This window comes from Oryzias latipes, chromosome 15 (assembly GCF_002234675.1).
Source record: "Oryzias latipes chromosome 15, ASM223467v1".
NCBI classification, from domain to species: Eukaryota; Metazoa; Chordata; class Actinopteri; order Beloniformes; family Adrianichthyidae; genus Oryzias; species Oryzias latipes.
Window position 1 is genome coordinate 18,037,272 of NC_019873.2, and position 17,798 is coordinate 18,055,069.

The window sequence follows — 17,798 nt, forward strand, 5'->3', positions numbered from 1 at the left end:
CTGGAGTTCCATGAACGCACCATGCCGCGTGTGGGAGGAGCTACCAGCTAATGTTTTTAGCCTGATAGCCACATGAAGTGGTGCCCGTGTTTATCTCACTTACAATGCATGGATGCACAATGCACACGAAGAGTCTTAAGAGATCAGGTGTATTTATTTAGAATAGTTCTACATGATAATAATGTTTCTATGTTTGAGTTCATAAGATCATCCCAGAGAGTCTCTGCTTCAGGTCCTGCAGTGAAACTACGTTTTGATGATGGCCGTCTCAGCGATTTTTTTTTTCCCACCTCTGTCAGAGCACACAGCGCAAGTGTGTGTGTGATCGCAAGTTAAGGGTGTGTTGCTCTGTTCCCCAGAAAAGTAATAATAAAAAAAGGTTTCCTCCGAAAGAACAGAGTCTGGTTCTTTTATTAACCCGCTGTGGAGGCTCAGAGGGTCCGAATGGGGAAGTGAACCAAACCCCGGCTCTCCGCTGCATTTTCCAACCACGGTCAAAACGTCATCGCAGGAAAGGTTCAACATTTTCCCCGAGAGGGAAACATAAAATCAAAGGACCTGATTTATAATCATTGTCTCAATGAAAATAGAAAAATATCATAAGGTTCAGCCGGCAAAGTGTAAGGCACGATGCGACGTCAGACTAGATCTGTGAGCGGACACAGCAGAGCTGTGTTAACTGCAGAGCAAAGAAGACCTCTGAGCAAATAGCGTGAGAACGAGAGTCAGGAGTGTTTCAACGGGGGACTTCAAGATGTGGATGACCGGAGTTCCTGTGTGGTTTGGTCCACACAAACCCTCAAACTACAAAAATGGAGTGGTCGATGTTTGCATCTTCTGCAGGAGAAGTAACCAAAGATGTCTCTATTTGATCCTCTAATGTCAGCAAAGCCGTGCAGATGTCGCAGAAATATGTCGTCTCTCTGACTGGTGCACCGCAGAGCGGGTATCTAAGAATATGAGTCGATTTCCAGGGATCAGCCAATGAGTGTTTAGATTCCGCCCACTTTCGCTGATTGACAGACAGACTCATTCTGCTGAAAAAGCTCTTCATGAAAAAAGAAGTCATTCTGAAAACAGCTACATGAAATAAAAACAAAGCTACTTTGGAAAATATTGATTTTGAAATCCGAGGTTCTAAAAAAAGACATAGCATTATAGTAATATACAACATTATTAAAATTAATATTTTAAAATGCTGTTTTAAAATAATGTACAGGTTTTTAAAGCAAAAGTAAATATATTGAATAACAGAATGGCCAATTTAAAATCAGTGTGCAGGTTTTTCACAATTTCATGATCTTTTTATATATTTATGAGAGATTAATTGGTTGATTGTGTATTTGCATGAGGTCATATTTATTTATTTAATTATGAATAGTAAAGGACTCCATAGAAGTTCAGTATTTCAATATATTTCAAATTGATCTTTACTGAACTTCATTTTGAAGTATGATTATTTTTTTATATATTGCATGAAATTACGTTAGAACCAAATACTGGCATTCTAGGGTGAAACACTTAAAAGACAAGGTAATTTAGATCAATAATTATTTTCTAGAATTGATTTTTTTGATTTTATCACCAGCAGAATTTTTATTACACTTTTTGTTTTATATTTTTTATTCATAATTTATCATTGTACTCTCCAATGCAATCTTGTAATTTTTAACTATTGTGTCATTCCTGATGTCATGTTTTATGTCTTGTTTTTTTAAATGCTTATTAAGGCAACCTTAAGTGCCTATAAAAGTGATATATAAATTAAACGTATTATTATTAATATTAATGATAATAATTATAAAATGTTGTTTGTTTATTTTTTAAGAAATATAAAAAAAATTAAAATCCAAATTCTGTTTAGTTACACAACCAACAAAAAATCTATTTTGCTGAAGAAATTAATAATGGATTCATTCTGCTAAGTAAACAAACTAATAACTTAAAAAAGAGGAAAAAACATGTCAATTTGTCCTTAACACATGTGGAGTGTTTAGCCATGCATAAACTTCTCTGGTTTATTTTATTATATTAACTGTTTTATTATGTTTAGTTAGTATATTTATATGAAAATTTAGTTATTTTAGTGATTTTATTAATGGGCCTTTCTCTGTTGGTGTAAATACATAAATAAAGAAACTTGAGGAACATTTCCTTTCAACCATCATCAGTATTGCAGTTTAAATGACCTTATATATGATCTCATATATTATATTCTTTATTCTAAGTTACAGTTTTTAACTGTAAAGCTTTTTTTTTTCTTTCTGCAGGGAATGTCATCAATGGAACTATTGGAAAGCAGATGGTAGACATGTTGGTGGAGTCGTCTGGAAATGTAGAAATGATTCTAAACTTTTTTAACATGTTTCTTAAACTTAAAGACCTTACATCTTCTGAGCTTTTTCGAGAATATGACCCTGACTGCAAAGGCAACATTTCTAAAAAAGATTTCCACAAAGTCATGGAGTACTGCAACCATTTTTCCCAAGCCGAGATTCATTTCTTGCTCTCCTGCATGGAGACTAACGAGAGTGAAATTGTGGATTATGCCGACTTTGTTGATCGATTCCATGAGCCTGCAAAAGACATTGGCTTCAGCATCACAGTGCTTCTCACTAATTTGTCTGAACACATGCCCAAAGATCCTAGACTGAAGACTTTTTTGGAAATGGCAGAGTGTGTCTTGACTTACTTCCAGCCCTGTCTTGGACGCATTGAGATCCTTGGCAGCGGGAAGCGCTTTGAACGCATCTACTTCGAGATCAGCGATTATAGTCGCACACAATGGGAGAAACCCCAGGTTAAAGAGTCTAAAAGGCAGTTCATTTTTGATGTGGTAAATGAAGGAGGAGAGATGGAGAAAATGGAGATGTTTGTCAATTTCTGTGAGGACACCATCTTTGAAATGCAGCTTGCAGCCCAAATTTCTGGCTCTAACGCCGGAGAGAAATGTTCTGGAAAAGAAGGGGAGGACACAAAACATGGAGATGATGAAGCCTTGGACAGCAAAAGAATGTCTCTTGTGGATCAATGGTGGCTGTTCCTGTCATCTGTGCTTTCAGTCAAAAAGACGTTGATGAAAATGTCACTGAAGGATATCTTTATTTCAGCTTTTCTGCTCTTTCGATTGATTTGCTTGACCCAGATCCAATGCATTAACTTTGTCATCCGCAGCATTTTGTACGTACTGTATGTTGCTTTTGTTAGTGGCGGGCTCATAGAGAAAGCAAAAAAGATGAGGATGTCAGATTTGCTTGGCGGTATCCTTGAGCCAACTCTTGATGAGGTCATGGAGGGGCCAAGTGGTGTGAATCGACTTAGGAAGTACTCTGCCAGTTTCTTGTGCCCGACAGAATTGAGTGAGATTGGGCAGATGGCAGCTTTGACCTCTCCAAGAGAGGTGGATGCACTCTCCGACATATTTGGCCTGAAACTTAAAAAAGAGGGAGGCCAATACCGACTAGTATCAAAAGACCTCTCTGCGAGTCTGACTGACCTGTTCCAAACAGCCTCCAGAACAACTGTCACCACTGAAATCTTTGAGCAGCATCACAGTGTGGTATGCATTCTCTGTTTATTTGTTGGACAGTTTGTTCACTGTGCTTACATGGAGAGTTTTTGTTTGTGTTTTTCTGTTTACCATAATTGGTGCTGTTTGCTTTTACAGCTCTAAAATCGGATTTGTTTGCTTTATCTGACTTTTCTTTCCTTTTTGCAGTTCAGAGAACAAGTGGACACAGACGAAACAGCTAAAGATGGGAACATGATCCAATTAAAACATACTGAGTGAGTTTTTTCTCATAAAAATGCATAAAATAAGAAGATAAAAAAGAGTTTATAATTTAACTAGAGATATTGCACAAAAACAGTTTTTTTTTCCATGTTTGCAGAAATGAGAAATCTGAAAACATGAAACCAGAGACAAACTTGACAAACAAGGGATGTTCTAATAAGTCAAAGGACTCACACGGCCAACATTTTGCTCTGTGGGAGACGATCAGCTCACAAAACAAGAGCCTGCTGGTAATGTACAAGTAGACTCGCATTCTCAAGCACCCTTAAATACTCAACAACTCCGATGAGGATGCCCAATTAAATCCAGTTTGGTTTCCTTGTAAAAACACCAGCAGAACCTGAACATTTGCCTTTTTTTTTTTGCAGAGCTTCTTTGCAAGAAACTTTTACACCATGCGCTTTGTGGCTCTGTTTGTCACCTTTGCAATAAACTTCATTCTTCTATTTTACAAAGTAAGCACAAGGAACTGCCACTTGCTTGGATTTAGAATTTCAGAAAAAAACTGTTCAAAATGTATTTTTTACTGAACAAACTTATAATATTTTCAAAAACTTTTTTTCCAAATTACTTTATGTAAATGATTTACTCAATAGTATTTATTTTGTAATCAGTTAGAAGTAGTAATACACCAGTCCAGGTGGTACGCACAATATTGGAACCTATCATAAATACCAACATCATATCATAACAATTTAAAATTGTCCTAGAGAATTAATATTCACATCTGTAAACAGATATGACACATTTTGTAGTGCTGAGGCTTACTAAATCACTATAGTGATCACTTCCCCATTTTCAAACCCTGATTTCTTCTTTGTCTGGCTTTACCACAGGTGGCATCCATGCCTGCATCCAAAGGGGAGGAGGTTCGGATCACATCTGTTGACAGAGAAGATCTGGACTCTGTTATAGAAGAAGACAGCAGGGGTAGAGATTATTTTGTGCTGGAAGAGAGCAGCGGATGGATGGAGCCTTCTCTTCATCTGCTTGCTTTTGCACACACAGTCATCTCCTTCTGTTGTATCATTGGATACTACTACCTCAAGGTATATTAGCGCATCAATCAGAGAGTGCGTAACATACTTGTCAATGTTGGTAATATTTCTTTTTGCAGATCTTTAAATCATTGTTGGAAGCAAATGTGACCAGTTTGACAGTTGACACTGTTTACAAAGTCATTGTGTTTTTCACTGAAAGGTTCCTCTGCTGATCTTTAAGCGTGAAAAGGAAGTGGCACGCAAGTTAGAGTTTGATGGCCTGTATGTGACAAAGCAACCTTCCGAGGAAGACATTAAAGGCCAGTGGGACAGACTGGTCATTAATACACCGTAAGTTTTTTGGCTCCAAACAGTTAATTTTATACACGTCAGAATGTTCTACAATATCCAGCAACACCCTTTTTCTAGAGTTAACTTAAAATTATGAACGACACTTGCCAAACTCTGTTGTTTTAAATGTTTTATAAAGTATTTATCTGAATTCATGATATACCTTTTTTTTTAGATCATTTCCCAGTAATTACTGGGATAAATTTGTGAAAAGAAAGGTGAGGACTTCCATGGACTGTTGGCTTCATTCTGCACAGAAAATGATATATTCCATTTTAGTAATGCTTCAGCATATTTATAATTGCCTATATTTTTCACAAAGTGACAGTACATTAAGAAACTAACTGCATTTTAATGAATCACTTAATAGCAGGTGTATTTATTCCCCTGTCTGCCATCAACATTATTCAAGCATTTCCAGCACTTTTGGTCTGTTGTGTTTTAGAAGAAAAATTAAAATGATTATTTTTTAACAAAGTCGATTTGGACAATTTTGTAATTATTCTGAAACATTTTTTAAACAAAAGCATGTATGCAATGTGTGCTGATTTAAAACATTAAAACACTTAAGCTACACAAGCCCACGGAAGCAGTAAAAGCAGCAGATGTAATGGCATGGGGCATTTACCAGAAACATTTTTTTTTCTTGATTATTTAAGATCAATTTTCTAAATTAAATGTTAAATTTCCAAAAATATGTAACCTAAAATGTGATGCATTTATATATATATTTTTGTAAATAAGTATCATCTTCTTGTCAATCATGCTGCTTGATAGTTATGAGAACTCAAAAATGCCCAGAAAGCAACTCTTTGATTATGTCCCCTGTCAGGTGATGGATAAGTATGGTGACCTTTGTGGCTCTGAGAAGATCAGCGATCTTTTAGGTCTGGACAAGGCTGCTTTAGACTTCAGCTCTGTTAGAAAAGACATGATGAGAGTCAAAAAAGACACCGCCTGGGCTGCTTTGTGAGTATGAAAGAACTTGTTTTAAATTGTTACTTTAAATTCACTTAATGTGCTTTAAATGAAAAACCGTTCCTAAAAGATTTACTGGTCTGGCAAGTTTGATTTCAGGAAAATTAGACACATAAATTAAAGAATTAGAAATTCTACTAGAATTTTTGCATGTTTGCTTTTCATTGCAATTGATGCTGTTTTGATTTGGCAGTAAATGTAAGAAACATTTGCTACAAACTGCAGTTCAGTTGCCAGCTTTCAGTGCTAGCAGTTGCTACACAATTTGCTGCCTTTGCATTAGCATACAGACAGCCTGGTATTGATATGAAAACAGCACCCAAATAAGGAAATCAATGTTGCCCTTTGTGCTGTGTGTTATTCTGTAGAGGAGAATGGAACTCTTGATTTGACCCATCTAATATAGATTAACACTTTGGGCTTATTTACAGGTTTGTTTGAGCCTTGTTAGCACCACCTTGAATCATCATTTAAGACAAAATGCACAAGACTGCTCCTGTATAAATCATGTTATTATTGTGTATACATGTGTGAAGATGTGTGCTGCCTAATGAGTGTCCAGACAAAGAGGGTTCCAGGACATTATTTTCTTTTTGAGGAGGAACAGGACATTCTGAGAAGATTTCACAAGACAGACACTCCGTTTTTTTCAGGAATCACGCTGGTTCAAGGGTTTTTAGCAGTGGACATTTTGACCTAATTTTCTAGGTTCTAATCCTCCTTTTTAAACGCCTTTTATTTCAGATTCAGGTCTATTGATGTGAAGTACCAAATCTGGAAACTAGGAGTGGTCTTCACTGACAATGTAAGTTTGGTTTGTTCTGTTTTGGGGCTCTTGTGCTACTAAAGGAAAGATAATTGCACCATTTTCTGCAATTTATGTCAACTCATAAAGTGGGATTAGAAAGCACTGTGGGGAAATTACGGTAAAACTAAATCCGCTCCTCCTCGTGTTTTACTGTGAAACTAATTTTGCAACCGATGGTAGTAATATCCTGTGACTTTGTCTCATCTCAAATACTTATCTTTCTGATCTTTACTTGTAACCTAACGATGCTCGTCTTTTTTTGTACTCTCGTGTGTGCTGACAGTGCTTCTTATACTTGACCTGGTACATGCTGGTGTCATCTCTGGGTCATTACAACAACTTCTTTTTTGCTGCTCACCTTTTGGACATTGCAATGGGCTTCAAGACACTTCGTACCATCCTTTCTTCTGTTACACACAACGGCAAACAGGCAAGTCAATCTTTTGCCAGTGTGCAGGAACCCAATAATCTTCTTTAAATGTACAGATTTCTGCTATTTTGTCAAATTATTCCTTTTTCCATCTTTTTGTCTTACTGTAATTTTTGTTTTTCTGTCAGCTGGTCCTGACTGTGGGTCTGTTGGCAGTCGTGGTGTATCTTTACACTGTTGTTGCCTTCAACTTCTTCAGGAAGTTTTACAACAAGAGCGATGACATAGACACTCAAGATATGAAGTGTAATGACATGCTTACTGTAAGTAAAATTTGCATATTGACACACTTTAGCAAATTTCTCCTCCTCCATCTCCTTCTAATGTCTTCCTGCGTATGTTTTTTTTTTCTAAAATTAGCGCTCTCACTCACCTCATTTTTTAGCTTCAGATTGGAAAAGCTTTTTTTTTTAAAGTGATCCTCAATTCTAAAGGGAAAACTGCTTCCTGTTTTTCTCTAATAGCTTCCATGAAATGATGGGCACATGGATAAAAAATATTTCCTGATGGCTTAAGCCTTTTTTTGTTCGTCCATTCACAAAGTTAACAGCCAATATTCTGCAGTATTTCAATGTGAGCACCTCTGTCACTCACAAATGCAGCCAGATAGCCGTGGATAGCATTTGAATAAGCCCGGCCATTTAAGGAAGCAAGGGATATTACATCAAATTCACGGTCACCCCGTCGAGCAAATGAATGGCATGTTTTTCTGTGGTTTAAAATCCCCCCCTCTCACTATTACAACAACGGTCTCTGTCGCCTCTGAAGCAGCAACACGCGTTCAAGCATCCACTTTCATTGTAAAATCTATAATAACCCACATATATGGATCTTTTGGCCTTCCGCGTTCAAAACTCTTGCGTTTATGTGTATCTACGCACATTTTTGAAGACCGTTTTTGGGCTCAACATACAAAACGCATGACCATTGAACGCATTTTTAAAGGTAAACCAAGTCGAACCTTGACTAATCAGTGACTGGAATTCACAAAAGTCCCACCTGTTTTTTGGCCTCTATGTACAAAACACGCAGTCATTGAACACCAGGACAAACTTTGACCAATCAGGGACTCAGACTTAGTAGTGAGGCTTGGATGGCTGCCCTTTTACATCACTGAAGGGCCAACCATTTGAAAAGTGATCATGAAGAAGAAATTAATATTTGGGGTTAGTTACCAGCCGGAATTGTACAACACCAAGTCTTTCATTTATTGGCTGTGAAACAACAATTCTGGCAAGATTCACCAGATTTTCACCACTTTGACTTTTCACACCAAGCCTCTTCCAACTGTAGGTTGCGGACATGTGATAGTAAACAATGGAAAAAGGAAGAGAACATGATTCCCCTTCCTGCTTGTCCAGCCTGAACACCATGGGGTCGACATGCGTTTAAGAATGCACTAAACATGCGATCAAGAACGTGCACATGTCCGATGTGAACGTAGCTTCAGGCATCTTTGCTGCATCCTCTGTGCACTTCAGAATGGCCCATTTCTCAAAAGCTTAATATTTGGTTCAGGCTCTAATCCCAGAGGTAGTCTCAGAGGTGAACCAGAGGTAAAGGGGATGCACTATGAAAGGGGTCAAACACATCTGAGTGATACTGCAAAGACAGGTGATGCTTCCATCAGAGACCATGTTGAAAACTGAAACAAGTCATTGGTGGTGAAGGATGTCTAGGTGAAAAATTGTGGAAGAGAAAGGAAAAACTGTTTCGAGACATAAAAATCATCTAAATTCATTACTTACACCTTGGCTGTTTCTCCAGCTTGAAAACTCATCATACAGTGTCAGTATTAGACAATACAACAGTGTTGGAATAAAAATCTTCTACTCTACCCCCGCTTTTCAAAAAGTTCTCCTAAAGTTTTGAGCAAAAAATAAGCCCACCTGCTCAAATTAAGATCATACCATCTTTAAATATGATTTTTTTACTCTCCTAGTGCTACATGTTCCACATGTATGTGGGAGTCCGTGCAGGGGGTGGGATCGGTGATGAAATTGAGGATCCTGCTGGAGATGAGTTCGAGGTGGAACGAATTATCTTTGACATTACTTTTTTCTTCTTTGTGATTGTCATCCTGCTGGCCATCATCCAGGGTGAGTCACACACCGAATTTCTCACACAGTTTAATGGGAAGAAACCCCAGTGTACATAATGTATGCGGCATGTTTGTATCGAAACACAAGCTGCTTTAATTCTCTGAATCCTCAAGCATAAAAGCCTGCCAAAGCTAGAGTTGTGCATATGAACTTATTCAGTTCCTTTTTCAGGCTTAATAATTGATGCCTTTGGAGAGCTTCGAGACCAACAGGAACAGGTGAAGGAGGATATGGAGGTAAGATCTGACATCAGATTATGTTCTTTTGAAAGCATTGACCTTTAAACTCAGATAAACATACAACTTACAAAATACAAACTTCAATTGACTTACTTTTTATACATAAAAAAGACATTTGTCATAGTAGCTCTTGGATGGTGCATATTAAAATGCTGGAAAGAGTTGCATGTGTTTTTAAAATAGTAGAGCACTCATCATAGGGGCTGTCATCTGGACTTACTATTATGATGGAATCAACCTGGATGAATGAGAGTCTTCATAGACAAAGTGGAGTACTGTTGCATCATTATCTTGTTCTTTCAGATTTTCTGAAAATAAGTCGCAGGAGCAAAAAAATGCATAATAAAGAAGAAACCACAATATATGTCACTCTGGAGTATAAAACGCACTTTTGGGAAAAAAGTGCAAGGCTTCTAAACAAATCCGAGAAGCCCGACATAATGTTCCTTTCGCAACGAAAGTGATGCACAATTTCGCATCTGCTGCCTCTTTTTCGACGCACATCAGATTCAATGCTCAATGAAACCAGAAGTTCATTGAAGTTATGTTCTTAAGTTATGCCTGTCAACAAAAAGCGATAAGAACAACCCTTATAAGTGAAATGTTCTGCCTCTTTTTTAGATAAAATACAGAGGCAAGACTCAGTAACAGCTACAGTTCATAGAAGTAATTAGCCAGCACACCCAAAGGTGCTAGCAAAGACAAATAATCTGCAGCCAGTGTTTGGAAACAGCCTTACAGAATATCTAGTATGTCTTGAAAAGATAGCTGTTAGAGCAAGTCTTGAAACAGGCAACCGGGATATAAAATTCTGCATTCATAGAAGAAATGATGAGAAAAGGGGGGAAAAAGCTGCACAGTGATTCAGTGGACTGAAAAACATATGCAAAGGAATTCAGGCTTAAGGCCTGTTCACACCGGGACGAATTTCGCCGGCGATTTTCGCCGACGTTTAACGCCTCGTGACTAAACAAAGGGCACCAACGAGAGTGTGCACACCGACGCGAAAAAACGCCAGGCGTTAAAGCGTCAAAAAAAAAAAACGCCTCGGGTTCGTTTTTTTTTTCGACGCGTCGCGTCGAAATCTACTCGACCAATGAGAATGGCGCTTTTGCTCACGTGTCTGGAGCTTCTGAAGTTACAGTAAAACACAACTTGGGGGCGCTCAAACACAAAACTGCCTTGCTGAGCACACATACCAGCGAAGAAGATAGACGCCAAGTAGCGTCTACACACAGCCGCGAAGAAATAATGACGGACATTCTAAAATATCCCCGAACCAAGTACCAGTTGGAGCTACTGGTGCTTGAAATATTCATGTTTTCTTTGTTTGATTCTGACAAGCGTGTAAATACTTGCTCTCTTCTTCTGAGTGAAAAGCGACTTTCAGAAGCGTAAAGTTGCGCAGCGCCACCTTGTGTACAGGAGTATTTCTGTTTTACATTAAGCGCCATCTAATGTCAGGGAATGAAATTGCATGTTCACTCCACTCATCGTCAGCGAAAATCGCCTGGGTGTGAACACAAAAAACGTGGCGAAAAACGCTGGCGAATAACGCCTGGCGAATATTCGTCCCGGTGTGTACGGGCCTTTAAGCTAAATGCTTCACAGACTGTAAGAAGCCCAAGAGAACAGAAACAATCAGAGACAGTGATGTGTTAAAAAGAGCAACATGCTATTTTAATGTATTATCTGATTAAGTCTCTTTTCCCTCACAAAAAGAAGTAATCTGTTACACAAGTGATATTCCCATGAGTTGTGTTCATATTTTGTCCATATTTTAAAAATTGCCAGCCTTTTATTCCACTGTACTCGACAATGATAAATGAGATTCAGCTGCTACTTTCATGCTCCCATAATTTACCGGTCTAAGTACAAATGACCTAAAACACGGATTACATTAAAATCAAAACAAACATTTTACCGCTGCTTGTTTCCTGTTCATTTGTTGTCACAGAAATATGGGCAAAGCTATTTAGATTGTTAAATAACCCGAGAAATTGCAACAGCTGAGAAAAAAAAGCCCTGTCATGAAAAGGCATTATAGGAACAAAACGCAAAAATGTTCAAGCAGCAGAACATTATGTTTATATGTCTGTTGGGCTTCTTCCTGTTTTCTTTTGTATCTCTTAAAAAATATATTATTTCTATTAAAACCTGTCTTTTGCAGACAAAGTGTTTCATCTGTGGAATAGGAAGTGAATATTTTGACGCCGTCCCTCATGGATTCGAGACTCACACTCTGCAGGAGCACAACTTGGCCAACTATCTGTGAGTTGACTCACTAAATTTGAATTTGCTTAACTTATTTTGTGGCTACATTTTTTGTTTGTTTGTGGCATTCAAATATTTATTCACATATGAACCAGATTTACGTGACTTAATTTTTAAGATGACACAATTTTACTACCCCTAAAACAAATTAAAATATCACATTTTTCGAATTAACTTTCTTTTTTTCATAGTCTATTTAGCTTTTACGAACATCCACAAGATGTAATGTGTGCATAGATTTAATTAACCTGTACAATCAGACTCTGTGCTCTTTAGATTGACTTTTTGATTGTGTGTTGAGCTCCTTTTTATATTGCTAATCTAAGGAGTTTTTTTTAGTGTTTTTCTATAGAGAACTGGGAAATTAAATATTTTTAGTTTGTGTTTACGGATGTACTATGTACAACAGATTTTGTGTAATGCCTTTTTTTAATTTGCACTCCTCCTCTCGGGTGCATCCCACAGGGTTCCATCCTTGGACCCCTTGATATCAGTTCCTGTAATTTGCAGGTCGACCTAGGTGGCTCGCAAATTAAAATTTTCTGATTATTCACATAACTGAATTTCTAAAATCACTCAAATTCAAATTACAACCTTCAAAGTACAAATTTCACAACATTTCCAAAACCCTAGTGAGGAAATATACAAAAAAAAAGGGGTTTTTAGACTTAAAAACATCCCACGAAAGTCTAAACGTGCATTCTTGGACGTGCGTCAAATGCCCGTGTGAGTGTGGGATCAGACCTGTCTCACATTAACTCTTATCATTTTTTTAGCCCTATGTGTTGTCCTCGTGTAAACTCATGGGTCAGCATGTAGTTTCTCTGGGTTCTTGGAATGAAAAATTGTGGAAAATGTGTTGCTGTTTCAGTCCAGACTGGTCCATCACTTGGGGTTTTTAAATATCCTATCACTTAATTTCATTGGATAACCCATGAGAAGCTGACCCATGATTGTGTTTCCATATTCTCATATTTGTTTAAAGCATTTGTAAGTAGTAGTGCTTTCTTAAATATACAGGTCATCAGTTTTAATAATAGTAATACTGATGGTGATGGTGATTCTGTCATCTGTCTTTGCAGATTTTTTCTAATGTATCTTATTAACAAGGATGAAACGGAACACACAGGGCAGGTATGACCTCATTATTCCCTAATAGCACATGGTCCAATCAAATATGGCTCAGGAAGGCATTAAGAAAACAAGTTTTACTGTCACTGCAACATCACATCCCTGAATAAATTCATTTACAACGCCCCCACCCCTTTGTTTTAGTGACCTATTATTTCTAGCATTTACCACGATAATGACAAAGTGGCAGTGTAACCTTTTCGAGTGGATACAATTTGCATTCCCGTGGCCTCTCCAAAGCCATGTCACCCGAGGCATGCACATGTAATGATAAGCACTGCATTCCCGGCAGCCCTTTATCATTACAGGTTTTCTTAGTATTAAATAAGTAAAACATTAAATCTGTACATTCAGGTGTCAGAGTTCAGGTTTGAAGTTGGCAGGTATTTTCACTAATGTCTGTCATTTTTCTTCTAGCATATATTATTTGATCTTCAAGGAAAAATGTGAAATAGTGTATTGAAAATAGGTTCATTTTCTTAGACAAATGTACATTTTCTAACCTTGTAGACTGTATAGAATAAAAGTGATACTTATTAAACTAGAGAACTTGTTTAATTCTGTGTTGGATTATGAATAGTTAGACCCACTCCAATGAAAATTGTGTTTTTAACATGTTCTTGTAGCAGTTTTCTCATGATGGAGGACATTTGTAAAGAAAATTCATCTTAAAATTGCATTTTTGTAAGCAAATTGTTGTGATCCAAGAGTAGTAAAAAATGATATTGGAAAAAACCTGTAGTTGTTACCTACAAACTACAATCCACAGACCACAAGCTTCCCACTCATCTTTAATCTGATGGATCCACTTGCAGACAAATAGATCCATGTACGTCTTTTCCTCGTTCGCGCTAGTATCTGGCTCAACGCTTTATGGCTGCTTAGCTCCAAAATTGCTCGCCATGTTTTGTTACAACGGTAATGTTAGGTTGGGGCTGTAAGTTGCTGTAGGCTAGTGGGAGATTGTAAACAGATTGATGACATGAAATGAAGGCAGGCTTACTCTGCGCTAATAGCTCCACCCACAAAATTTCTAATAAACTCCTGCCATTCTGCAGAAACTATGACCTAGAAAACAAAATGGCATAATGCAATTAAAATAGATCAAAAGATACTTTGATCTGGGATTTTAACATTTTATTCAAGTTAGTTGTCATTGGAATCCGAGCACAGAATGCATTTTCCACGAAATGTTGCACAACAGCTTAAAGAAGGGAAGTTATGGCCTTTTGTATTTGTTTTTTGAACACTAGGGTGGTATCCCTGTATTAAACTGTTTCATTTATACTGATTGGGATTTATGATATATTGTGAATTTTTAAACTTAGTAGTGGTTGTGTGCTACCCAAAGTAAATGTAAAAAATTAAAGCTTTGGTTTAGTCTACATTACAGATCCTATAATTGCATTATTTTGATGTGACTTTGAGATAAATCCGCTCTGTTGACTCTGGCAGGAATCGTATGTGTGGAAGATGTACCAGGAGCGTTGCTGGGAATTCTTTCCTGTGGGAGACTGTTTCCGTAAGCAATACGAGGATCAACTGGGATGAAGGGAAATCTGAAATGTCAAAAGTCCATGTAAATTTCTGTTTCGCAGAAGCCACAGTGTTTGTTGTCTTTAAAATCAGCAAGTCACATTTAATTTGCCTACTTACACTGCACCAATGCTTGGTTTTAGAGTGTTTATTTTTTTGCTAAAGCACAAGGATTTACGGCTGATCACACTTCGTTTACTTTGAAATGAAAGAATAAAATAAACTTCCTTATACCTAGTGTTTTATTTTGTTTGTTGGGGGGTGGGGGGTGGGGGGGGGGTGGATGAAGGGCAGGTGAAAAAAGGCAAAAAACTGTCCTGTTATAAATTTTGAATTTTTAGACTAATGTGTGTAATGTGGCCTTAGTTTTCTATTCAGACTCAGACTCAGTCAACTCTTTGCTTTGATTGATTTTTGCTTTCAGAATAAAATGATTTGTTGTTCTAATCCCAGCTTTCCAAGCCTTTCCTCTGTGTGACATCCAAATAAGCAGTCTCCCTCTGGCATTTGTCCATCTTTTTCTTAAGGCTTCCTTATTTCATTGCTGTGCATGTCTGTCTTTGTAGGGTTCCTCCTATTTCTGAGCTCAGTTTTTAGATCTCTCTCTATTTTCATCCTCTTTTCACTCGTCACTCACCTTTTTCCTCCCTCTCTCATTATTAGCTGCGGCTCGCCATCAGCTATCCTATTGCTCAGGTCGAACCACCGTCATGGGAACAGATCATTGAGCTCAATGAAGAGTTTGACGGCTCTCTTTGATTGCCATGAAATGCTTTCAGGAGTTTTCTGGTGCAACCTTTAGACTGAAAAAGCGTGACGGATTTTGTAAAACGGCAGAAACCCACGCCTTGTTATCAATGTGAAAGTTTTAAACATTCATTTCTAAAACTGAAGCTCTCTGAAGTGCAATTTTTTTGAGTCTCCATTTGAATAAGATTGTGAAGAATGTGCTGTCTAGGCTTTTTATGGGTAGGCATTAGTAAATCATGTGGCTGCATAAATAAATATAAACAGATAATATAAAAAGGAAACAAATTAATTTAGCAACACACTGGGTTATTTAAAAATAAAAAACATAGAGGACGTAGGGTGTGGAACACTTTGTGAATTTGAAATATTTTGTATATATATAGCCCAAAATAAGGGAAATAAATGTTAAATGTCAAATAACATGGCAAAAAATGTAAAAGAAAAAGACTGACTGCCTGATTAACTACGATTTTTAACCAGTACAATAAAATTTGACGCGATTAATCAACAAACAATCCTCTAACAGACCTAAATGTGTCCTTAAATTGTTTTTATTTTTTATTTTTTTGGCCTTGTCCCATTTTATTCCTGTGACTTTAGACAAAGGACAATGGTTTAATGAACATGTTTGGAAATCTAACTTTTACAGTAATATTTTATTTTATTGTTTAGTAAAGTTGATTGGAGTTGGTCATTAAATAGGGATGCCCAATTGTTATGAGGCTAAAATATATTTAAATTATTTTAAGTAATTATTCCAAACATCTGTTCTTGCTCCACTTATTAAAATGTCCACTCATTGACTTTGAAACCACATGCCACAGTTTTTAGCCTCATGGTAATTGTTAAAACTTAAACAAGAGCATCTGAGTAATATAAATATATTAGTTGATGCTTAAAGCTAATTTGGCTGAGATAATCCCAAACATGTACATATTAAGCCTCTTTCAATCTATCCCAGGAGTCATAAATGCAGAAACTTTGCATTCAATTACTGCCTATAATGCATCCTTACAATACACCTTGTACTGTTTGAGTGAATCACTTTCCTTTACCTATGTCTCTAATATCCTTAAGAAAAATTCTATGAGGAAAATAAATGTTAATGTTTTATGTGTAAAATGCATAATCCTGAAAGCCTTAAACTCCAACCAGGAAGGATTTTCTTTCTAAAGCTAAAAACATGATTCCAAAAATGCCTTTTCATAGAATTTGTTGCTTCTATTTCTGAGAAAAAACAAGAGGTTGTAACAAAGACTAGATAATGTAAAAGGAATTTCCTTAAGCAACAACATCTGAAATCAACCATTTCATTCCACAAAATTTACAACACACTTAACACGCTCAAAATTAAGTAACAAAATTTCATGTTCTTGAACTCTATTGTTTCAAGAAAAGAACACATTTGCTGTAAACATTAGATGTTTCAAGTTTGTACCATTGTCAGATTCACAGTAAAAAAATATTTCTCCAACACTGTTGGATGCCTTATAGTTGATTAGCTACAACATTAGCATCTGAACTGAGGTGGAAACATGGGAAAATAAGAAAAAAAAAGCTCTTTCATCAAAAGCCACTTTTATTTTTCAAATCATCTCCTTCTCTTGAGTTCCTACAAAAAAAAAAAAAAAAATCAATCACACTTTTCAACATCAAACCCACAGATACCCATTTCTTTTTTTGGGGAAATTATTTTACAGTTCAGCAAAGGTTGTTTGGTGCAGTTTCAGAAGTAACCCCCTGCCCTTTAGATTACTATAAATGAACATAGTGTGTTTCGAGCTTTGGATCTCAGTCGGTACAAACATTCTAAATTAAATATACCAACCTTTTAGAGAATAATTGCCACATCTCCTAGATCAAAAGATTTTTTTTCATATGAAATGAATGTCAGTTTGTTAACTCCAGACTTTTCTCTTTAATCTCCGGGATCTTTCCATTCCGTCAGTGAAAAATGCCAAGACCAGAAGGTCTGGATTTAGCTAAGGTTGTATGGCATAAATCAGCGGTGAATTATACACCATAAGGCGTATGCATAATTGTGTTTTAGTATTGCATGCCACAGTTCAGGTCTCTAATGTGGAAAGGATAAACATGGAACATTTGGCTTCTAGTGTGGCTGTACTGCAGGTTCATTGCCATCACACATTAACAAGGCACTTCTTTCTTAACTGACCTCTGCTAAGACAATGATGTCATCCTCATTTTCCATTTGCGTATTTTCTACACTTGGTTCATATTTTATACCAACCCAGAAGTCAGTAGTTCCAGGACGGGTCATCACAGGGGCACTTTTGTTTTGTAGCTTTTAAAGACCCAGTCTGATTAAAAATTGTGTTTTGGGTATTTTATCTAAAATGTTTTTGTGCAAATTGAGCTTAAAATTGCATTTCTGAGTATTTCTTTACTCAAATCATTGTACATGT

The 17,798-nt window shown here is 36.9% G+C and overlaps 1 protein-coding gene across 3 annotated transcripts in view; it reads left to right on the forward strand.

Moving 5' to 3' along the window:
* Window positions 1-17,005, forward strand: part of LOC101164337 (ryanodine receptor 2) — a 70,747-nt gene extending 53,742 nt beyond the window's left edge. For all 3 annotated transcript variants that reach the window (XM_023963049.1, XM_023963051.1, XM_023963050.1), the window contains exons 89-104: window positions 2,271-3,559; window positions 3,719-3,786; window positions 3,891-4,023; window positions 4,162-4,248; window positions 4,630-4,842; window positions 4,994-5,124; window positions 5,300-5,342; window positions 5,957-6,093; window positions 6,847-6,907; window positions 7,194-7,340; window positions 7,469-7,603; window positions 9,283-9,439; window positions 9,614-9,678; window positions 11,852-11,952; window positions 13,038-13,089; window positions 14,542-17,005. In XM_023963049.1, coding sequence (XP_023818817.1) covers window positions 2,271-3,559; window positions 3,719-3,786; window positions 3,891-4,023; window positions 4,162-4,248; window positions 4,630-4,842; window positions 4,994-5,124; window positions 5,300-5,342; window positions 5,957-6,093; window positions 6,847-6,907; window positions 7,194-7,340; window positions 7,469-7,603; window positions 9,283-9,439; window positions 9,614-9,678; window positions 11,852-11,952; window positions 13,038-13,089; window positions 14,542-14,637 — 2,915 coding nt within the window. In that variant the 3' untranslated portion in view covers window positions 14,638-17,005. The remainder of the gene's footprint in view (window positions 1-2,270; window positions 3,560-3,718; window positions 3,787-3,890; window positions 4,024-4,161; window positions 4,249-4,629; window positions 4,843-4,993; window positions 5,125-5,299; window positions 5,343-5,956; window positions 6,094-6,846; window positions 6,908-7,193; window positions 7,341-7,468; window positions 7,604-9,282; window positions 9,440-9,613; window positions 9,679-11,851; window positions 11,953-13,037; window positions 13,090-14,541) is intronic.
* The last annotated feature ends 793 nt before the right edge of the window (window positions 17,006-17,798 follow it).